We start from the raw sequence: 24,394 nt of genomic DNA, 5'->3' as shown, positions 1-24,394 counted from the left end.
CACAAAGACTCAAAAGATAATTGTTGCTAGAAGGAAAAACCTGAAATTGTGCTTGTGTAACCCATACGAAACTGAAATCTGTTTTTTAACCACTTGTTACAATATACTTTGAAATTTATTGCTTTTATATGTATATATGTTGTATTTTATAATAAAAAATGTTTAAAGAAAAAAAGGTAATTGTCTTTGAGTCCCAAAGGACTCGAGTTCTGGCAGTTTGTTGCTTAAGATATGATGCCACCATAACTCGTTTCTGCCCTAGGTATTTTGTATTCTTTGTGAAACCTATGGGAATGCAAGCAAATTTCTTCTAAAATCAAAGAAGTAAGAATGTCTTCCACTTTCTAGAAACAGTAAAAATTTTATCACCAAAGCAATGTTTGAGGTATTAAAATATATATATTATATTTATATTCATATTTAGTGTGAATTTGGTCTACTTAAAATAATTAATAACAATTAGAATTGAAAGGAATGATTTTTAAAATATTTTCTTTTGCATAATCTATTTAACCTACATGATAGCTGGAACTTTCTCTGAATGACTGTTCTACAAATAGTCCCAGCTTGTCCTGCTGTCATGCGCCAGGCCACCTCATGCAGGCAGAGCACAGCTACACGCTGGAAATAAGCACAGAGGCTTCTGCACTGTGGAAGCGCTACCAAGGGTTTCTTTAGGCGCCATGGCCCTCAGGCAGTGCTGAGCCCGTTAACACAGTACTACGGATACAGTTACTTTTACTTATTTTTCTGGTTTATTAGTGGAGCAGAATTAAAAGAGAGTTTTATGAAAACTTAAAGTTGCATGAAAGTAGAGACAGCTAAGGCTATATAGGATTGATAAACAAAATTATCCTTGTAAATCTGAGCCCAGCACTTTTCCAGAATTCCTTGAGGAGATAGCCCTATTTCTCTCCTGAATTAGGTTTGTTATAGTGATTGATCATAAATGATCCCAAATCATCAAGCAAATGTAAAATTTCACTGACAGTATGGTTTAATAAGGCAGCTATGGGCCATGTGCTTGTTTGAAAGGATGTATGGACTCTAGAAAAGCCATGTTTTAATCAAAATCCCATTTCATAAAGGCAGAATAATCCCTATTCTGTACTGTATGTTTGAAACTGTCATCAGATCATTCTCCCTGGAGGTGTGATTTAATCCAAGAGTGATTGTTAAACTGGATTAGGTGACCACATGTCTCCACCCATTTGGGTGGGTCTTGATGAGTTTCTGGAGTCCTATAAAAGAGGAAACATTTTGGAGAATGAGAGATTCAGACAGAGCAGAGCAGAACGACATAGTCACGAGAAGCAGAGTCCACCAGCCAGCGACCTTTGGAGATGAAGAATAAAATACCTCCCGGGGAACTTCATAAAACAGAAAGCCAGGAGAAGAAGCTAACAGATGACGCTGTGTTCACCATGTGCCCTTCCAGAGGAGAGACAAACTCGGACTCTGTTCGCCATATGCCCTTCCACTTGAGAGAGAAACTGTGAACTTCATCGGCCTTCTTGAACCAAGGTATCTTTCCCTGGATGGATGTCTTTGATTGGACATTTCTATAGACTTTCTTTAATTGGGACATTTTCTTGGCCTTAGAACTGTAAACTAGCAACTTATTAAATTCCCCTTTTTAAAAGCCATTCTGTTTCTGGTATATTGCATTCTGGCAGCTAGCAAACTAGAACAGGCCATATATTTTTAAAACCAAAAATAATGACAACTGCAAGATTTCTATAAAGGTCACTTTGAGGGGTCATGAATATTTGTTTATGGTAGGCCTTTTGAAACTGGGTTCCATGATTGCTTTCAGGATGTCTTTGAATATCTTAAAATCATGTGTGAAATTATGTATGCATATATTATTTTTCTCTGGGAAGGTGGAATGTGGGGAAGAGGGGAGGAAGAATCCATATCGTCCATCAGATTCTCAAAGAGGAATGAACCCCAAAAAAGATTAGGAACTAACAAGTTATATGAAACACTTGAACCAAACCAGAGTTGGGGGTGGGGGGCGGGACTGTGATCTTGGCATACAAAGCAGGTTAACAAGTTGCAATTAAATTTAGATATGTGATAAAACTAGAAACCTCTTAGAACATATGCAGTATACCTACCTTTTTTTTTGTCTTAGAATACTATCATAAGACTTCACAGCCTTCCTTATAGTGCCACAGCCTAAAATAAATTTAGCCACAAAGTCAGATACAATCAGGCGAGCCTCTGCTTTATCTCTTCCAAGGTATCCTAATCCAGTTTCCAAGCCCCAAAGTTAAAAATAGCCCATCCTCCAGCTGGTTAGACAAATAGCAGCTGCCTTGGTCAGTACAAAAATCTTCACCGTGGGAATGGATTCAACTCCTTCCTCACCACTGAGCCCAGTTATGGGGGCTGGGCAAATCTATTGTTGAATGGAGTGAATGGAGTTAAGCGGCCTCAGGAAAGGGGGGGGAAAGCCAATAACCTGCTGTTCTATCATTAAGGATGTAATAAATCAGTCCGAAATTAAATAAACAAATCAAATGCTTTACTTACTCTGGCATCCTATAAGAATCACTACAAATTTACTTAATCCCTGGTATACAATTTACTTTTGACCCAATTTTCATAACCTTGGAATGAAATAGCAATAGCAGCTATTCACAAAGACTGGCAATAGCAATTGCATATTTCTGAGTCCAAGCGGTCTGTAAACAAAGGATTTTAATTTCTAATATAAGCACATGGTAAGAATTTCATACGTGTACTCAAAATAAATGAAAAGTAAAAATTTCCCCCAGCCAAAAAAAGACAAAACTCCCAGTTCCATTTCTTCGGGGTAACCACTTAAGATGCTTATTTTTCTAGAAAATACGTATTTCCTTTAAAGAACATACATAGTGAGATCACACTATACTATAATTTGGCATCTTGCTTTTTTCGTTGACGAATTTACAGATAATCCCCCTCATTCTTTTCAGTGACTGTGGAGTATAAATTGTATGGCTGTATTAGGCATTAATTGTCATACAGGGCATTAGACTAGCCGTACTTGGGGGCTGTTGGCATCAGTGCGTCAATGGCCATCCTGCACCAGTTATGGTGTACTTTTTGGGTAACTCACAAATAAATTCCTAGTGGTAGAATTGATGGTCGGAAGGTAAGTGCTCTTAGAATTTGACAGATATTTCCAGTTGCCTCCCAAAAGGTTGTACCAATTTAATGTTTCCACCAACAATGAATCAGAATACCTGTTTTCTCCCATCCTCACTGACACTGGGTTTTTTCAAACATGAGCTTTGCGAGACTAATAAGTAAAAATATATTGTATTGTTTTGATTTCTTTTATTATGGGTTAGGAAGAACATATATTTTATTTTAAAATAAATACTTGTTGGTTGATTTTGATTTTAAGAACCAAAGGTCCTTTTTTTTTTTCAGTTAAGTTCTTGTGTTACCCACTTATGATTTTGATGTTTCCTTGGAAAGTCGTCTTCCTAAATGTGTAAGAAGTAATTTTTTTTTTCTTTTTCAGAGATCTAGTCTTTGCATTTTTTTTTCTTCCTAATTCATTGGTTTCCTTGGGTAGAACAAGGCATGTTTTCTTTGATTCTTCCATTTCTGTGCTTTGGTAAGATCTTCTGCAACAGCTTTAATCATTTGATCAGTAGTTTCTTTTAAAACGGTTGCTGTCCTTAGGGCAGTATCCAAAGCCAAGTTTAAAATCTACAGGGGAAAAGTGCACACATTTTAGTTACATAAGCTTACTATTTTTCCTGCTAATTGATTTCTCTCATTATTAAACATTGCAAGGTGGAATTTCTGGTTTTCTTTTTTCCACAGTCTATTTCTGTTTTTAAAGCCTGGTTTCCTAGGAAACCAGTCTGACGTGGAATATATTTGTTAGGGAAAAGAACAAAAAAAAGACCAACACGTGACTGATGAGGATGAATCAGAGGGTAGAGGTCGGCAACCTGCAGGGCTGTTTCCCTGCTACAGAGAAAGAGACTCATGAGAGAGAGGAAGAAAAGCTCTTGGGGGAGGGGGGAACATTGAAGGGGATTTAGGGGCCACAGCCATTGAGAGAGGGCACCAAGGGACACAGCACATGCGTGAGGAAGCAGTTGAATGTGGCCTGGGAATCCAAGTTACTGGTTTGCAAACAGCTAATCACCGTGTCACTGGAACAAACTTCAGTGTCTTCAAGTCTGGGCCAGTGGAATCCTGTGGCTGAAGAAAAGAACCACCCCTAAAACACATTTTCCTGGAAATTTCCCTGGGAACTTAGAGATAATACAAACCATGTGGCTACTAAGGCTGTGTGTCTTTAGATTTAGTGTTGAGCATAAAACTGTTTATAGCAGAGCATTTTCTGTCCTTTCCATACTGTAAATAATTTAAAAGCCATCGGTTCTGTGGTCATCAAAACCAAACTTATGAGCTGCAAGGATTCTAGAACATGTACTTTAAGTCCTCACCTCAGATTCCATTTTGTTGATATTCCGAAAGTCACATAAAGATTTGCTTCCAGATGTTCTGCAGGAGTGGAAATGGGGTGAGGATGTAGCAAAGTCTGAACTGTAGGTTCTGAAAGCCTTAAGATTTTTTCTAGAAGGCAAAAGCACATTGATACTAGTGTAAAACACCACACTCAACACACTCAGGTCAGCTCTGTGGTTCAGTAAAGGCCCTGGAGAGGGGAGTGATGCATTCCTTGCCTTTCCTGGCTCTCATAGTACCATTGTGGCTGAGCAACTATAGCTGAGCTTCAGAAAATGTTTATTGCCATACCCAAGAAGGGCATTTCCTCCTGGAATTTCTGTCTCCTTTCCCTTTGGTCCACAAAGAGGTAAAACTCCAGAGAGACTTTTACCCCTCTCATTCTTTGAAACTAACCTAACTAGCCTCTACATATTTATAAAACAAGTACATACACACAAATGTGCTGGCATCTTGGGTTTAGTTTAATCTGGTTCAGTAAGCTCACACAGCAAGAAGGCAACAGCAGTAGAAAAAGAAAAACAGCCTCTCTACATAAACAGGCTCCCCTGGACTAAGATGCTGTAACATGATTCTGTCTCTCAAGGTTGGTTTTAAGTCTGCACTAGGTGAATGAGGGATGCAAGACCACTATGTACAGTTGTCTAGGTTGTACTGCATAGTTCTGTGGGGTTTTATTTCATTCTCTTCATAGTGTTGTGAAAGCTACATCTGGTTATACTTGAGCACAACCATAAACAGGAATCCTCAAGGGTGCCACAGGAACCTGCCTGCCAGCAGACCTGCCACGAAGCCACCCTCACCTCTTCCCCTGACTTGTAAGCCTTACTTCTTTGGTACATATACCATTTGTGAGGGATATCATTTCCAGAAAATCCCAGTTCATATTTGTGACCCTCGAAGCTTCCCTCCATCCCTCCCCACATAGCATATTAACATCAGTTGGTTCTACAGATTAGTTTAACAAATTAGTTGCTTCTACAGATAAGTTGAAAGAGGTGATTTATCATCAGGAGGGCAGGTGGTAGTATGGTTCAGTGGGAAAAGCATGGGCTTCAGTCCTCCATCTCTCCCACATCCAATCAGTCAACAACCATCAATGCTTAGTGCTTGCTGTGAGCCAGCTACCATTCTAAGTGCTTTACATATGTTAACTCAGTCCTCAATGAGTTTGATACTATTATTATTCCCATTTTACATATGGGATCTGAGTGAGGCACTGGAGAGGTCAAGTAAGCTCAGAACAGAGATGCAAACCCAAGAAGTCTCCAGAAGCCCCGTTCTTAAACACTGGATAGAGGGTTCAAATCGAGTGAGTCTGATTCCAGAGCCTGAGCAATCAACCACTCTGCTATGTTACTGCTTCTGCGTCTTAAGTAGCTCTTGATTCCATTAACTTCTCTATTTCTACCTCTGCCACCCTAGACCAAGCTACCATCATTTCAGCTACAATGCCTCTTATTTGGCCTAAACCCTAAAAAACTTTTAAAACTCCCTGCTTTAAAAATTCCATTGGTGGTAGATGGAAATACTAGTGGTCAGTGAGAGGGAGGGGTAAAGGGTATGGTATGTATGAGTTTTTCTTCTTTTTCTGGAGTGATGCAAGTATTCTAAAAAATGATCTTGGTTCATGGTTATGCATATACAACTATGTGATGACATTGTGAGCCATTGATTGTACGCCATGCATGGAAGGTTTGTAAAGAACGTATGTGCTGGGGGAGGGGAAGGGGTAAAGAATGCGTGAGACTTTTCTTTTTATTTCTTTTTTTGGAGTGATGTAAATGTTCTGAGAAATGATCATGGTGATAAATATACAACCCTGTGATGATGATATTGTGAGCCATTGATTGCACACCAAGTATGGAATGTTCATACATTAAGAATGTTTGTGTTGCATGTGGATTGATTTCATTAATAAAATTTTTTTAAATGTATGTGCTTGTATGTTGTTTTATCAATAAAATTTTTTTTTAAACTTCACTTTGGGAATTCCTGATATTCTTGTATTAGGGACTTCTAATTTAATAAGTCCTTTTTAGCTTCTTGTGTATTAGAATAGCTAAAAGGAAATACCTGAAACAATTGAACTGTAATTCAGTAGCCTTGATTCTTGATGACGATTGTACAGCAATTTAGTTTTTATCCTGTGACTGTTGAGATTGTGAAAACCTTATGACTGACACTCCCTTTATCCAATGTGTGAGCAGGTGAGTGAGAAAATAAAGACTAAATAAATTTTTTAAAATAACAAAATAAAAAATGATCATGGTGATGAATATACAACTATGTGATGATACTGTAAGCCACTGATTTGTACACCATATATGGAATGTTTGTATGTTAAGAATGTTCATGTTTGTATGTTATTTTGGTTTGTCAATTATAAAAAAGAAAAAACCTCATTGGTTTCTCATTGTCCCTCCCATAGCCGACAAGCTCCTGCAGAGTATGACTCTGCCCATCCTGCCAACCTTCCCTTACTAGCCTCAGCTTGCCTCCCTGCCACTCCTTAATTTTAGGCTCCAGCTACCCTGTTCCTGAACTATCAAGGGCCAGCCCACCTCAGACTGCAATGCTCTTCACTCCCCTTCTCAAGCCCTTTGTTAGTTTATTTGTACTTATCCTTTGAAGCTCAGCTTTCCTGAACCCCCAAATCAGGTCAGTAGCACTCTACTGCTTTTTGATCATAAAAAGACTGGCTTATCTACCAAAAAGTAAGCTTCCTCTGCTAATAATTGACAGTTCCTGCAAGAAGAAAATCAGTAAGGATTTTCTAGCAAAACTGCACAAAACCACAACCTGCCAGATGTAACTGACATTCACAGACAACTTTATCCATCAACAGCAGAATTCACTTCTTAAGCTCACATGGAACATTCACTAAGATAGACCACATCCTGGTCTTTAAAATACCTCCTAAACGTTTTTTAAAAAATACATCTTAAAAAATTTAAAGAAATAGAAAGATTTACTGTCAGACCACAATGTAATTGAACTAAAAATATCAATAATAAAGACAGCTGAAAAATCCCCAAATACTTGGCGATCAAACAACACATTTCTAAAGAACAATGAGTCAAAGAATTCTTAAAAGAAATTTTTAAATATTTTTCACTAAATGAAAAAGAAAATACACCTTATAAAAATGTATGGGGGAGGGCGGTGCAACAGTGGCTCAACAGGTAGAATTCTCTCCAGCCATGCCCAAGACCCAAATTCGATTCCTGGTGCCTGCCCATACAAAATAAATAAATAAAAATTTAAAATGTATGGGATGCAGCAAAGACAGTTCTTAGAGGAAAATTAGCACTGAATGCATATGTTAGAAAAGAAGAATGATCTAAAATCAATAATCTAAGCCTCTACCTTAGCAAACTACAGAAAGAAGAGCAAATTAAGCCCAAAGCAGCAGAAGAAAGGAAATAGTAAAGGAACAGAAATCAATAAAAATAAAACAGAAAAACAGAGAAAATCAATTCAACAAAAGGTGGTTTTTGAAAAGACCAATGAAATTGATGAACCTCTAGCCAGACTAACCAAGAAAAAAGGAAAAAAAACACAAATTACTAGTATCAGAAATGGAAGAGGGGCCATCACACCTGATCCCAGGGTCATTAAAGGGATAAAGGAATATTATGAAGAATTCTATGCCCATAAATTTGATAATGTGGATGAAATGGACAAATTCCTTGAAAAGTACCAAAACTCACACAAGGAAAGGTAATCTGAACAGGCCTATATCTATCAAATAAATTAAGTTTAAAAATTAATAAGCTTCCAGGGGGTGCAAGTGTAGTTCAGTGGTAGAATTCTCACCTGCTATGAGAGAAATCTGGGTTCAATTCCCAGTCCATGCACTTCCCCCCAAAAAACAAGCAAAACAAAAATCAACGAATGGTGCTACAGTAACGGGATACTCACATGGAAAAAGAATGAAATGTGACCCCACCATCCACATTGAAAAAAAAATTTTTTTTAACTTCCAAAACAGAGAGCAGCAGACTCAGATGGTTTCACTGGTGAATTCTACCAAAATTTAAAGAGGAAATTATACAAATTCTCTACAATCTCTTCCAGAAAAAAAAGGAGCAAGAACACTTCTTAACTCATTTTATGAGGGCTGCATTATCCTAACACCAAAGCCAGACAAAGATATTACCAAAAAGGAAAATTACAGACCAATATCTCTCCTGAATCTAGATGTAAAACACCCTCAACAAAATAAGAGTGAATCATAATCAACAATGTATAACAAGAATTATATACCACCATCAAGTAGAATTTGAAGTATGCAAGCCAGGTTCAACCTTTGAAAATGAGTTAACGTAATCCATCATAACAGGCTAAAGAAGAAAAACCAGTTGTGTGGTAGAATGCTCGCCTGCCATGCAGGAGACCCTAACGTAGTCTTAGCATCTGACCCAGTAATTATGCCTGTATGTATTTACTCCAATGAGTTGGCAACTTATGTCCACACAAAACCTGCACACAGATGTTTACAGCATCACTATTGCCAAAATCTGGAAAACAATCACGATGTCCTTCAAAAGCTGAATGGATAAACAAACTGTGGTATAGCCATACAGTGGAATATTACTCAGTGATGAAAACAAATGAGCTGTCAAGGCACAGGAAAAGTTACAGGGAAACATTAAGCACATACTGCTGAGAGAAAGAAGTCATTGTGTAAAAGGTACATACTGTATGATTCCAACAATCTGACATTCTAGAAAATGCAAAACTATAAGAACAGTGAAAAGATCAGTGGTTTCCAGGGGCTTAGAGGGGAGGAAGAGAGGGATAAGTGGATGAAGCACAGAGCATTTCTAAGGCAGTGAAACTAATGTGTGTGATCCTGTGTTGGTAGATGCATAACACAATGTGTTTGTCAAAACCCATAGAACTGGACAACACAAGGAGTGAGTCAATGTAAATTATGTAAATTATGGACTCCAGTTAATATATCAAATTGGCTCATCAATTTTAACAAATGTACCACACTAACACAGAACACTATTAATAGAAGAAATGTGAGGAGGGGGGGCATATTGGAATTCTACTTTTTGTAAACTGAAAACTACTCTAAAAATAAAATTTAAAAATAATTTAAAGTAAGCTTCACAAGGTCAGGGACACTGGTTGGCTTTCCCACTGTGTCCTCAGCACCTAGCATTGTACCCTGTTTTTGATATGCAAGTATTTGTTGAATGAATGAAGTATTAGATGTAGATTTGAACCCTGGCTTTACTACTTTTGATTTAAGGGATCTGGGACAGGCAGCTACAGCAATAAGCACATCATATTTACCCAATCAACAGTGGCTGTTTCTGTTACTGTTACTGATAAAAAAGTACTACTTACTTTTCTGGGATGGACTCATATTCATCTTGAGAGGTTTTCAAATTTGTTCTCTGGGAACAGATCCTTTTTGGTTTTGAAAAAGCTGAAATATGTTAATTAGCTATGATTACTTTCAGAGCATCAAAAATGATCCCCACATGGTGGACATGTGGGTACAATTTTCTGAAACTTTCTTTATGAATGAAATATTTTATAAAACTTTAATAAGAAAGAGAACACAGTAAAACAAAAAGAACTTTAAATCAGGGATTAAAGTTGGATTTCTTTGACTGGTACTGAATTGAGGAAAATCAATCTAACCTTTAGAAAGAGTTTTTTTAGCAGACAAGAGACCTGGAGTCTAGGTTCCCTGGGTGCTAGCTGAGCGACCCGGGCATGTTGTCTAACTACCCTGGGCTCAACTACTTCATCTGAAAAATGGAGACAATAATAGATTCCAAGAGGTTAGACCAAATGAATTCCCAGAGTCTACTCCAGTTGTAGGAGCAATGATTCTAGGAGTCAATAACAAATGTTACTAAGACAATTCCAAAAAACAGAGACTGACCAAAAAAGGTAAAAATAGGAAAGTCACCAAAGACAAGCAGAAAGCCAAGGAAAGGAAGAGAGAAAAATCAGCATCCGACAAAACCTGCCTTCTCTGTCACTGAGACCCCCCCACCTCTCCCTCCTCTTCCTCCTTCTCTCTCGTTTTTCCCCTCTTTGTCCTTCCAGACCTCCTGTTTTACTCATTAATCTCTAGTCCTGACCACACACCCTCAAAAGGGTCCCACTTGATCCAATAAACAGAGAGACTGTCCCTCTGACATGGAAGGACAGGGCAGAAGCCAGAAAAGTCCACACTTGAGCAATGATGAGCAGAGACATCAATAAGCTCAGTTGGATTCCTTGGGTATTCTCCAAAAGTAATTTTGGATTTAATTTTGAAACACGATCTCAAAGTTGGAATGAGTTCTAGTTCAGTCTTCTTTACAACATCCTGACAAAGTAAAGAGTCACCCAGTCTACAGATGGGGCCTCATGCTCTGCAATGGCCCCATTTTCCATCAGCTCCAATAGTTGGAAGGTTTTTTCTTTTACACACTGAGCAAAAGCTGCCCCCCTGTGACTTCCACCCACTTGGCCTCTATACTTTTACTAACGGAGTCATCACGGTCAGGCTTAGTGTCACTTTCCTCATCCACATCCTGGCACAACAGGTCTGAGAGGTTTGAGACCCAGTGAGCTAGGACACAGTAAAGAAATCTGCCCTGTGGCTTCTGCACAGTCTCAATGACTGTCACCTGGAGACATTAAAGACATCCAGCTGGAGGATTTGGCAGCTGGGGTGGGTGGGAGAGGCACAGCTGAAGTCAGTCAAGTAAATGACCTTCTTTACTCTTGGGCATTGGCAATTATGAAAGGTAGGAAAATTCCCCTTGGTTCCATTTTTCAGAGAGGGAGAGGAAGTGTTCCAAAGGTATGAAGAGAACCCTCCCACAAGCAAACGATATGCCCCTGTCAGGTGTGGCCAACTTTCAGGGGCTAAACAAGGAGAATTTCCTTCCCCTCTTGGTATTACCTTAGCACCAGTGGTGGTTTGAAGCTGTATGTACCCCAGAAAAAAAGGTTCCTAAATCTAATCCATTCCTATCGGTAGGAACTTTTTGATGAGGTTATTTCAGTTAAGTTGTGACCCACCTCAATCAGGATCTGTCTTACTCCTATTACTGGAGTCCTTTATAAGAGAATGAAATCCAGACAAAGAGAAAGCTCCAGAAGCCAGAAGCTACATCAACGGGACCGGAAGAGAAGGGAGAGCCTTTCCCGGGGACAGAGGAGCCAAGGATCATGAATCACAGGACTCCGGTCTTCAGGAAGAAAGCATCGCCTTGCTGACACCTTGATTTGGACTTTCGTTAAGCCTCAAAACTGTAAGCTAATAAACTCCCATTGTTTAAGTCAACCCATTTTATGGAAACGAAAACAGCACACTTTGACCTTGATTTTAGCACTTTATCAGATTTGCTGCCCTTATTGGGTATGAGATTTTCTCAGTAGACTGTAAACTCTTTGGAAGGGAGGAATCATGTCTTATTTATCTTTGTAAACAAATGTTTGTGGAACTTTAACTTTTTCCAAAGACAGCAAGAAATTAACAACATGACGTGAGCAAACTCTATGTTAATATAAGAACATATTGGTAATTGGAAATAATACGTTTAAGAATTGTAAAAATAGTCTATTTCCACACATGCTGGCTTTGAGTGGGGAGATATTTAAAGTTCAGCTTGCCTGAATAATAACAACAATAGCAGTGGTTATTTGGTTATTCATTTATTCAGCAAATAGTTATGATTTGTTATCAACCTGCACTGGTAAAGCACTTAACTTCCAAAGTCCTTTATCACTAGGTTTTCAGATCTCTCAACCCCAACCTCACCTCTTGCCAGTCAGGTATAGGGCTGGATGTGGGCCTGTCAGGTGAGTGCTGGCGACCTGGAGAGCAGACTTGGGGGGGGGGGGTGCAGGGGCTCCCCAGATGGAAACAATGTGATGTGTCTCTCCCTCAGTCTGGAAGAATAGGTTGTTGACATAGATGTGATCATGCAGGAGATGTACTTACAAGGCAAAGAGATTTTATTTTCCTCTAAAGACCAGTAATTCTGTCCTGGGGTGCTGAATCTATAATGGAACTCTGAAAAGAAGAGATTAAAAACACACGACTCGCTGCCTGGGAAGAACTGTCCCCACTTAATGCCTCTTTCTGAGGCCCCGAAGTCTGTGTTACCTTTAGGTGGTTCTTTACTGCTGGCTTTTCGGGAGCTATGAATCTTAGTACCACAGTCCTCACATTTGTTACCCTGCATCCCAGGGCCAGAATTAGAATTCAGGCTGTCTTCTGTCTCAGAACCTGAAAGAGGCAAGTTCCAAAAAGGAAATGTGAGTTTCTTGATGGTAGTCATGCTATGTGGTATGGAGAGCAGAGTTCTAAGAGGACAAGGTTATGCAAGAGGCCTCTTCCTCCTCGGCTGTGTTAGCAAGGGAAGTTGCCAGCCCAGAGGCAACATTTGGGATCCCCTTCTGACAACTGAGATGTTTTGTAAGGAACGGTTCTTACGTGAAAGTCTCAGCAGATGTGCTTAGCACACACAGGTGCTCAGTAAATGTCTGCTGAATGAATTGTGAGACTATGTCCCGTTCATTTGTCAGATAATCGTGCATTTGTAATTGTTGTTCCAGATTTGCCCTGATACATCCACATTCTTTCTCTCAGGCCCTTCTGTAGCCAAGAGCTTGTGCTCTGTCAGCTGGACAACTGGAAAAATGTTTTTCCTTTTCATGAAGTTCCCATCAACCCATACAGGAACCTAAATCAAGGAGCATCTTAGCACTAGGAGAGGCACAGCGAGGGGATAAAACTCCTTTCGAAGAATGAATCACAATTGGAATGAATGCTAGGCCGGCTGTTTTCCCAAATCTCACTCAGCCTGTAATAATTGAGTGCCTTCTCAATTCTGAACCCAGTAAGTTACAGTGAGAAGGCAGGAGGACAGGACAGACTGTGTTGGACAGTGGAAGGAGCATGAGGTTCAGATTGGCCTGGGTTTGAAGCCTGGCTCTGCCGCTCATTAGCTGTGATAGCTGAAGATATATCCACAAATACTTTGACATTCCCTTCAAAAGGTGGAGCCCAACTCTCCTCCCCTTGAGTGTGGGCTGGACTGAGTGACTCGCTTCTAGAAAACAGAATAAAGTGGTAGTGATGGTATTTAACTTCCAAAGGTAGGTCATAAAAGACATTGAAATGTGGAACATACACACAGTGGAATATTATTCGGCCATAAGAAGGAATGAAGTATGAGATATGCTCTGACATGGAAGAGGCTTGAAAACATTACTCTCAAGGAAATAAGCAAGGCACACAAAGACAAAAATTGGATATCAATTATCAGCAATGACTAGAAACAGCAAATTTGCAAAGATAGAAAGCAGATTAGAGGTTAGTGGGAGGATAAGGGGAAGAGGGAAGAAGGAAAAAGAAAATAAAATTAAAAGACAGTGACACTTCGCCGTTGGTATTTCTCTCTTGGATCACTTGCTCTGGGACAATCTGGCTGCTGTGTTATAAGGAAACTCAAGCAGCCTATTGGGGAGGCCCACACGGCAAGGAACTGAGCCCTCCTGCCGACGGCCACGTGAGGAAGCCATCCTGGAGCCCTGTCCTTCACAGCCAGTCAAGCCTTCAGATGACTATCGTCCCAGCCAACATTTGATGTGAAAGACCCTGAGCGTGAACAGCCCAGCTAAGCTGCTTCCTAGTCCGTGACGCACAAAACCAGTGAGATGATGTTTGTAGTTTTAAGCTATTGAGTTTTGGGAGGCATGGTTACACAGCGATGTATTAGTAACACACTAGCTCTGGGACCCTGACAAGCACTTTATTTCCTTGAGCCTTCCTATCCTTATCTATAAAACACAGTAATTCCGACCTTACAGGTGTGTTGTCATCATTAAACACTCTGTCAGCAGTTCTTAAACCTTTGGTCTCAGAATGCATTTACATTCTTAAAATGATCACGGACTCCAAAGAGCTTTGTTTCTATGCTTTTTTACCTATATTATATTATATTCCATTTTATATACCTGTGGCAAAAATCTTCTCCTGCCTTGAAGAAGGGCTATTATACATCATTCGGTTAGCTGAAGATGGATAGGTACACAGGTATCAATATATAAATTTCAAGTCATTTTTGCTTGTGCCAAATCATCTAAATCTTCCCAAGTCTGAATGAGAAGTCCTGTGACTTTTTATTTTTAGAAATTAAAACTGAGAAATTTAAAAATAGATTTTATTTATTAGGTCATCTAAAAATAACAATAAATCAATTTCATGTTAAAGTAACATTTTTATGAAAAAATAAGCATGTTTTCCAAAATTTAGAAAAAAGTGAGATGAGTGGCACTGTTTTATGTTTTAGCAAATATCTTGAACGCCTGGCTTAACAGAAGGCAGCTGGATTCTCTAGCTGCTTCTCCATCCAATCTGCTGCAGGATGTGGCCTCACAGATACAGAGCTGGGAAAGGGGGAGCCTCGTGGTCTGTCTGAAAGGGTTTCAGGGGCCCTCTGACCACACTTTGCAAACCTCTACACTGTTACAATGTGTGGTATAATAAGTGTTCAGTAAGTGAAATCTATTATTATTATCACCTGAAAATTTGTCCCCTACATAGAGGCCAGCATAGCACCTGCATGTGACTTAACAGAAAGAATAACTGAGTTGAAGGCAAGGCTCTTTGCAAATGGGCTGTCTGCACACAGAGAAGCCTTGTTAGCTTCTGCCCTCTGGTTCCTTCACATAGCAGCAGAGTAGATTAGGCTGCAGCAAAGATTTTCAAGCTCAGGAGCTACCTGAGGAGGCAGGTCTCCGGCCCCACCTCTTCGTCACCCAGGGCAGTCGTGCCAGGTTTTTTTCTTGCTTACGTTATCTTTGGTGAAAGGTTCCTAGGACTAAAAATCAACAAACTCCACGCACTGGGTGCTCTCTAGGTCTCTTCCCAGCTCTCTCTTTCTGTGCTTTTACGAAATGCAAACGGACAAGTCAGCAGTGGCTCTCGTGCGGCCAGTAACCTTCCCAAGTACAGAGTTATGGATCCCACTGGAAGGACAGTGGCAGTCCAGGGCATCCTGGGATCCAGCCCAAAATGTGGTGATGCTTTACCCTACCTGACCACATCTTATTTAAAACACTCAATTATTATTATTATTATTTAACATTTTGCTTTAAAAATACAACACACTGCACTTTAGCTGAGGGCTGTGCTATTTGGAATGGCAGGTGGCAGGCTGGTGCTCCACCTGAGCAGGCCACACGGAGAAGGCCCTGGAAGGCTGTGGCCCCCGCCCCCGTACTCACTGTGACTTAAATTTGGGTGCAATGCCTTTTCTTGAATGATGACTGAAAACTTTCCATAGTTGCTCCTTCTCTGGCCTTCTTTCTCCATCTTTTGCTTCCTACAAAAGATGCATAAGATCCCGTAAACTTTCAGTAGTGCACTTCCCGTAACGAAGAAAAGGAGAGTCTCAGTAAAACTGAAATGGTCAAAATTCTCATATCCTCCACAAAGATACCCCCTGCCTGTTTAAGTGTAGAGCTTTCTTATAAGAAATCGTACCCAGCACAATTTGGTCTGATAAAAATATGTTTACCAAATATTACAAAGAAATCTGCTTTGGGATGTTTAGGCTGAACTGAAACATTTGGAAACAAATAGAGGTGACAGTGGCACATTATGGCGAGCATAAGTAATAGTGCTGAATTGTGAGGGAATGTGGTTGAAAGAGGTAGTTTAGAGTCATGTATGTCACAGAAGAAAAGCTAGAGGTGAAGACATGGGAAAGTATGACCCAGTAAATCTTCTGCTGGGTGATGACTGTGCTTCCAGTACTAATACCAAAAAAAGTTCTCTATGAACTGGAACAAATATACGACACTATTATAAGAAGTTAATAATAGAGGGTACACGGGGGTAAATGTGCTATTTATTGCAAGTTATGGACCATAATAGTAATATCTTAATATTCTCTCATCAACAGTTACAAATGTACCACATCAATACTAGGGATCAACAATGGGATAAGGAATATGGGATATTTTGAGTTTTTAAATATTTTTATTTATCTTATTATTATTATAGGACTAATGAAAATGTTCTAAAATTGATTGTGGTGGTGACTGCCCAGCTATGTGAGGATGACACTGGGGGACTCTGATGGTGCACTTAGGATGGATTTTATGGTATGTGAATATATCTCAATAAAATTGCATTTAAAAACAAATGAACCTGCTTTGTTTCACAGAGGATACTATCTAATCATCATACATGTACGCAAAATAGAAACTTGAAGTATGGAATTATAAAATCTGGAGTTTTCAGGATGCACGGGTGGTTCAGGGGTAAAATGGTCGCCTTTCATGTGGGAGACCCGGGTTCCATTCCCAGACCATGCATCCCCCAAAAAAAGAAATTTGGAGTTTTCCTCATATATGTGTCTCAAAGTCTGTTCTTACCAGGGGAAGAAGAAAACCGTGCTATACGTTGATACAGGTGACTTTGACTCTAGAAGTACTAGCTGAACGTATCCAAAAAGTCTGGGCAAGTGGGTCGTGTCTGGAGCTCAAGGCTGGAGAGCGTGTGGGGCTAGCTGTAGCTGCAGATGGCCACCAGGGGGCATCAGGGGGGAAGAAACTACAACTGTTCTTCACCCCAAGACTCGCTCTGACCTGCAGCTGTGGCTTCACTCCTTCACACGACTTCTAATTAACAGTCATTTTTAACACAACTCCAGCTCAGCCCCTGAGGAAACTTGCGCCTCCTGAGTGTGCTGCTTCTGGAGATGGGGAACAGGCCGGGCAGTGTTTGGCAAAGCATATACGTGGCACATCCAGCTGCGCCCAGGCCAGCGGCCAGTGAAAAGAGGCAGAGCATTTGGGATTGTCGGGTCCGGGCTGAGAAGCCAGGCCCGTTCCCTTCCCTCGGAAAAACATACTCTTCTCCTGAGTCACATATTTTCTCATACCTCATTTTCTGGTCTCCACCCGCCTCCTCTGGGGCATTGAACATCTGCTCCCCAAAGTAGAAAACCTGGCTCTTGCTCAAGTTAAGATTCCATCCAACAAATGACTTTTTCTTTTATTTATTTATTTTTTGCTTCTCTTTAAACTCCTTTGTGCACTATAATCTTTATGCTGAACTTAACAACCAAGGGCAATTCCACTCAAGGAGGCAATTTTTCAACCAAAGTAGCAAAATACATATATGAATTTACAAATATCCTGAAAATGGTATACATCAGCCAGCTTTATAAAGAACATGTCCCATCAGAGATATATCTAATCTCCTAAAAGAGTATTTAGTTTATGAACTACAAAGTGTATATAGTATCCCCTTCATTAATGAACCTTAGGGACTATGCAGTTTAATAGGATTTCAGCATATAAATCATGTATATCTTCTCATCATTCCCCAGCAGTGGATTCATGTTAGATCAGATTTTACACATGGTTGTGCTTTTCTTTCCATTTAGTAAGTAAATTTAGTGTGGAACACTGGCCCTTGTCTTGGTGTTTTTGTGATTCTGTAGGATCTGGACTGGGAATTTGAAAGAGAAACATTTAATACCTTGAATGTTTAATCAGAGTTTTTTTTTTTAATGTCAAAACATTTTTATTATACTTAATAAAATCTTTTTAAAAATCACCTTTTATATTATGAAGGTACAGAGGTCAAAACAGCATGGTACTGGCATAAAAGATATACTGACCGATGGAATCGAATAGAGTGTTCAGATATAGACCCTCTCATCTATGGACAATTGATCTTTGATAAGGCAGTCAAGCCAACTCACCTGGGACAGAGCAGTCTCTTCAATAAATGGTGCCTAGAGAATGGGATATCCACATGTAAAAGAATGAAAGAGGAGCCATATCTCACACAGTATACAAAAATTAACCTAAAATGAATCAAAGACCTAAACATTAGATCTAAGACCATAAAACTGTTAGAAGAAAATGTAGGGAAATGTCTTGTAATCTTATAATAGGAGGTGTTTCCTAGACCATATATCCAAAGTACGAGCATTGAAGAAAGAAATAAATGGGAACTCCTCAAAATTAAACACTTTTGTGCATCAAAGAACTTCATCAAGCAAATAAAAAGACAGCCTACACAATGGGAGACAATATTTGGAAATGATATATCAGATAAAGATTTAGTATCCAGAATATATAAAGAGATTGTTCAATTCAACAACAAAAAGACAGACATCCCAATTTCAAAATGGGCAAAAGACTTGAACAGACACTTCTCAGAAAAGGAAATACAAATGGCCAAAAGGCACATGAAAAGATGCTTAACTTCCCTGGCTGTTAGGGAAATGCAAATCAAAACCACAATGAGATATTATCTCACACCCACCAGAATGGCCATTATCAATAAAACAGAAAATGACAAGTGCTGGAGAGGATGTGGAGAAGAGGCACACTTTCCACTGTTGGTGGGAATGTCAAATGGCACAACTGCTGTGGAAGGCAGTTTGGCAGTTCCTCAGGAAGCTAAGTATAGAATTGCCACATGACCCGGCAATACCATTGCTAGGTATCTACTCAGAGGACATGAAGGCAAAGACACAAATGGACACCAATGTTTACAGCAGTATTATTTACAGTTGCGAAGAGATGGAAACTGCCTAAATGCCCATCAATAGAGGAGTGACTAAACACGCTGTGGTATATACATACGATGGAATATTACGCAGCTGTAAGACAATAAAGTTATGAAGTATGTAACAACATGGATGGACCTTAAGGACATTATGCTGAGTGAGATTAGCCAGAAACAAAAGGACAAATACCGTAAGGTCTCACTGATATGAACTGACATTAATGAATGAACTTGGATAATTTCAGTTAAGAACAGAGGTCATCAGGAGATAGAAATAGGGTAGATATTGGGGAATTCGAACTGAATGGATACAGTTTGTGCAGTGGGACTGATTGTAAAAATTCAGAAATGGACAGCACAATACTACCTAACTGTAATACAATAATGTTAGAACACTGAATGAAGCTGAATGTGAGAATGATAGAGGGAGGAGGGCTGGGGGCACAAATGAAATGAGAAGGAAAGATAGATGATAAAGACTGAGATGGTATAACCTAGGAATGCCTAGAGTGTACAATGATAGCGACTAAATGTACAAATTTAAAAATGTTTTGCATGAGGAAGAACAAAGGAATGCCAATAATGCATGGTGTTGAAAATAAATGGTAATTAATATTTTAAAACTTTAACTTATGTGTGAGACTAAAGCAAAAAATATTTATTTGGTACAAAATTTATATTTTGACTAGTGCATTTCCTAATATAACTTATGTGGACAGCTTAATTGAACACCATAAGTACATGGAACCTTGAGTAGGGCATCAGATTTTGTAGGTTTATCCAGAGTGATGCCTTGATAAATCCCAGAAGGATTTGAACAGTGAATAAAAAAGTATTTGCAAAGTCCCCTTGGGGGAATGGTGAAAAAAGGGGAAAAATTCAACCTCCCCATTTGGAGAATTCTTGATATTCTCGCAAGCAGTGGGAACAACCAAAGCAATAGGCTGAGCCCCCAATCTTGGGGGTTGTTCATATGAAACTTAACCCCACAAAGGATAGGCTAAGCCTACTTAAAATTAGGCCTGTCACCCCCAAGAGAATCTCTTTTGTTGCTCAGATGTGGCCTCTCTCTCACAGCCAACATGACAAGCAAACTCACTGCCCTCCCCCTCTCTACACAGGACATGACTCCCAGGGGTGTGGACCTTCCTGGCAACGTGGGACAGAAATCCTAGAATAAGCTGGGACTCAGCACCATGGGATTTGAGAAAACCTTCTCGACCAAAATGGGGAAGAGAGAAATGACACAAAATGAAATGTCAATGGCTGAGAGATTCCAAACAGAGTCAAGAGGTTATCCTGGAGGTTATTCTTACATATTAAATAAATATCACCTTTTTAGTTAATGTATAATGGAGAGGCTGGAGGGAACTGCCTGAAAATGTAGAGCTGTGTTCCAGTAGCCATGTTTCTTAAAGATGATTGTATAATGATATAGCTTTCACGATGTGACTGTGTGATTGTGAAAACCTTATGTCTGATACTCCTTTTATCTACCTTATGGACAGATGAGTAAAACATATGGATTAAAAATAAATAATAGGGGAAACGAATGTTAAATTTAGCAGAAAAAAAAATCACCTCTTATTTCAATAAATAAAAATGGGTTGGGATGATTCAATGAGATCACTAGTGCCCCGTGAATTTAAAGGAAAGCTCAAAGCTGATGACTAACATGCAGATTTAAAATTAAAGGTCCACACCAGATAATACACAGTAATTTTTAGCCCAAACACTATGCTGTTTCTTTTTTTAGGGGGAGGAAACTGAACAGAATATTTATGACAAGTGCCCATTCCTGTGCTGGAATGCTTTCTAACAGGAAACTTCAGTCTTTCAGACCTTGTCATCTGCTTCTATTAGAGTCCATTACGTACATATAATAGTGGTTGCTAAACTGCCCCACCCTCCTTGACTGTTGACCTTGCAATGGTAAATTAGCCAAGGTTTGGCCACAGTCCCTGGGGAACTTGGAGGTGGCACGCCTCTGCTAACCAACAGAAGCTTCAAATAAACGATTCTGTACCCATATGTGCTAATGGGGTTAATGCAATGGGTGTTTCTAAAACATTAAGGACTTCCTCTTAGGATTTTACATCTACAGCATTTACACAATTTACAGTTTGTTTCCTCTGGAAGATTTCTTGAAATGCTTGGGAATGAGAAAAGTAAGACCTGAGAAGAGGGATTAAACTTGTTTCCAGTGGGATTGGGAGGCAGAGGTGGGACCCCACAGGGAAGCTTTTAGTACATCCTAAGTAGTGATAGTGAAAACTGGGATACAGTAGTATATAATAAACCCCTGTCTGGGCAAAGTTTAAACACAGCCTACTCTCTCTCAAAGCCAACTGGGCAGGTGAACTCACTGCCCCCCCCCACCTCTCCTTGGCACATGACTCCCAGGGATGTAAATCTCCCTGGCAACGAGGGACATGACTCCTGGGGATGAGCCTGGACCTGGCATCATGGGATTGAGAAAGTCTTCTTGACCAAAAGGGGGAAGACAAATGAAACAAAATAAACTTTCAGGTGGCTGAGAGAGTTCAAGTAGAGTTGACAGGACCTTCTGGAGGTTATTCTTAAGCATTATATAGATATCCTTTTTCAGTTTTTAGTGGATTAGAATAGTTAGAAAGAAGTAGCTGAAACTGTCGCACTGTATCCCAGTAGCCTTGATACTTGAAGAGAATTGTATAACTATAGAGCTTTTACAGTGTGACCATGTGATTGTGAAAACCTGTGGCTGACACTCCCTTTACCCAGTGTATGGACAGATGAGTAGGAAATAAGGACAAAAAATAAATTATGGGGGTGCGTGCGTGCAGAATAAGGGGTATGGGACTTTTTCATTTTTATTTTTATTATTATATAGTTTTTTAGGAGTAGTGAAAATGTTCAAAAATTGATTGTGGTAATGAATGCACAACTATCTGATGATACTATGAACCCCTGACTATACACTTTGGAAGATTATATGGTATGTGAATATATCTCCATAAAACTGCACTTAAAACAGAACACAGCCTACAGGACCATCCTCCATGCACTGCAGCTGTGATTCTTAACCAAACGGCTCATGAGGACCACTGGGGGATATATATCATTATATGTATATATATTTAATATTCCTGCCAGGACTGCACCCTGGCGATGCTAATTCAGTAGATGCTGAAGCATGTGAGTAATTTAAAAGTGTCCCTGGTGGGCTGGCCATGGTGGCTCAGCAGGCAAGAACGCTTGCCTGCCATGCCAGAGGACCCAGGTTCGATTCCCGGTGCCGGCTCATGTTTAAAAAAAAAAAAAAGTGTCCCCGGTGATAATGATGCTCTCCCTAGTTGAGAGCCGCTGCCAGAAAGATTCACATGTTGGGAGGGAAGCTGGGCTTCGCGCCCACACCTGAGATCTGTGATTCTGTAATAACCTGGCCTGTGGCTTCTGGCCCACATCCAGTTAGATGACTCCCAATGTCCCTGAAGTTGTTCTCCCAGGACCGACTCCCACCCACCCTGGGGATTTAGCAGCAAGAAGCCCCTCACCATTCAAGGACCCGGTGGCAGAAGGCACAGCTTGGACGCGGTACCGTTGTCTCTGCACGTTCCCGCTGGCCCGAGAGGTCGCTGGGATCCCCCTGCAGCACAAAGCACACACGGGCGTGGATGTGACAGAGGATGTGACTCAGCCCGGGCTGCCCAGGCACAGCGCAGTGAGCAGCTCAGACCGGGCCAAACTCACTGAATTGCAAAACTCGAGATGCATCTGCTAAACCCATCCCTTTACAGATGGGGAAACTGAGGCCCCAGGAAATAGGAGAAAGAGAACTTAGCTCATCCTTTGTTCTGATTTTTCTCTCCGTGGGGTCTTACCTCTAATGACCTGGGGCTTGGAAAAAGGGAGCTTCAATACTAGCTTTATTTCTGTCTCTCTCCAAACAGATTTTTAAACCTGGTTTACAGATGAGAGAATGTTTTTCCCTTTTTTTCCTCCCTCGTTTCAAATTATGCTAAGTTCTACCAGAGAAAAGATTTAAGATGATTTTTAAATCTATCAATCTGACCATTGGTCAGTAGAACTCTTAACTATTTTCCAAAGAAATGGACTCAACCATGAATTTAAAACAGGGCTTAGGAACTATCTAGGGGCCAAAAATATTGATTACATGTCTTTTTAAACACATGCAAATTATGCTACTGAACTGAAAAGGTTGACACCACCCAGTGTATATTTTCACTCTGGTCGTACCCTCTATTTAAATAGAAAATAAATGTGCTTTTCCCACCATTATTAACAATGCTGGCATAAGCATCATTGTACAGATAGCTTCTCCCATATTTTGAATTACTTCCTTAGGAAATGACTGGGTCAAAGGTCGAGAACGTTTGTATAATAATACCCATTGCCCAATTGCTTGCCACAAAGGGTTACACAGCTGCCAACAATGCAGGGCAGCTCAGTTCAACCACAGCTTCCTCAGCAGCAGGAATTAATTATCACCCGAGAATGTTTTCTGTTAATTTAAAAAAGCAGGGGAAGGCATCCTGGGTAATTAGCATCTACTCTGCCATTAAAAAGTGATAAGCCTTTTGGAATATGCTTATTTATTGATTGTATTTCCTACTTAAGCCTTTCGCATTTGTATCCCTGGTTCATTTATTTCAAATGTTTTCTTCTTAATAAAAGCAGCCATCTGTTGATTGCTCATTATGTGCCAGGTGCTTCTCATATTTGTTTCCCTAATTCCTTCCCGCCTTCCTGGCACGCTGTCCCCATTTTAACGATGAATAATCCGAGGCTCAGGGAATTTAAACTTGTCAAGGTCACATGGTGAGTGCCGGGGCCGGGTGCCCATGTGACACACGTGCTGTGTACTTAACCACAATTCCACTGCTCTTTTGTGCATTCACTGGAGCACTTTATATATTAAAAGCCCCAACACTGAACATTACTGGCTCTTAATATTTTCCCAGTTGTCCATCTTTTTAAAACATCGACTATTCTACAAAAAATAAGTAAAAATGTTGGTGTCAAAGAGGAAGTAAAATAGTGAAGAAAGATAGGAAAATAAGTTGAATGTCACAGGTAGCCAAAGAGATAGAGATTAAAACAATGAGATACCAGTTCACACTTAACACGTTAGCAAAGGTTGAAAGGAAAAAGAAGAAAATACCCAGGGAGGCCGTGGGCAGGGTGAGCACTGCTAAAGGCTTGACACAGGTGCTGCTTTTCTGAAGGTCAGTTTATCAGAATTTTCTGCATGTGCACCTTTTGAACCATTAATTGCCCTCTTAGGTTATCTGAAGGAAATAATCAATGCTGCCCAAAGTCTGCATGTAAAATTATCTAGCT

General features: G+C 40.0%; 1 protein-coding gene across 6 annotated transcripts in view; it reads right to left on the bottom strand.

The window, feature by feature from the left end:
- Positions 1-3,307: 3,307 nt before the first annotated feature.
- AKNAD1 (AKNA domain containing 1) overlaps positions 3,308-24,394 on the bottom strand; it is a 42,678-nt gene continuing 21,591 nt past the window's right edge. Inside the window, exons 10-17 of one of the 6 annotated variants that reach the window (XM_077120043.1) lie at positions 22,588-22,679; positions 15,745-15,842; positions 12,617-12,739; positions 12,452-12,523; positions 9,847-9,928; positions 4,461-4,590; positions 4,157-4,212; positions 3,596-3,708 (exon numbers count right to left, since the gene is read on the bottom strand). In XM_077120043.1, coding sequence (XP_076976158.1) covers positions 3,702-3,708; positions 4,157-4,212; positions 4,461-4,590; positions 9,847-9,928; positions 12,452-12,523; positions 12,617-12,739; positions 15,745-15,842; positions 22,588-22,679 — 660 coding nt within the window. In that variant the 3' untranslated portion in view covers positions 3,596-3,701. Of the gene's footprint in view, positions 3,709-4,156; positions 4,213-4,460; positions 4,591-9,846; positions 9,929-12,451; positions 12,524-12,616; positions 12,740-15,744; positions 15,843-22,587; positions 22,680-24,394 lie in introns of all 6 variants that reach the window. The other 5 variants (XM_077120041.1, XM_077120042.1, XM_077120044.1 and 2 more) reach the window with 5 other exon arrangements.

Source organism: Tamandua tetradactyla, chromosome 11 (assembly GCF_023851605.1).
Source record: "Tamandua tetradactyla isolate mTamTet1 chromosome 11, mTamTet1.pri, whole genome shotgun sequence".
Taxonomy (NCBI): domain Eukaryota; kingdom Metazoa; phylum Chordata; class Mammalia; order Pilosa; family Myrmecophagidae; genus Tamandua; species Tamandua tetradactyla.
This window is presented reverse-complemented; position numbering and strand designations above follow the sequence as displayed.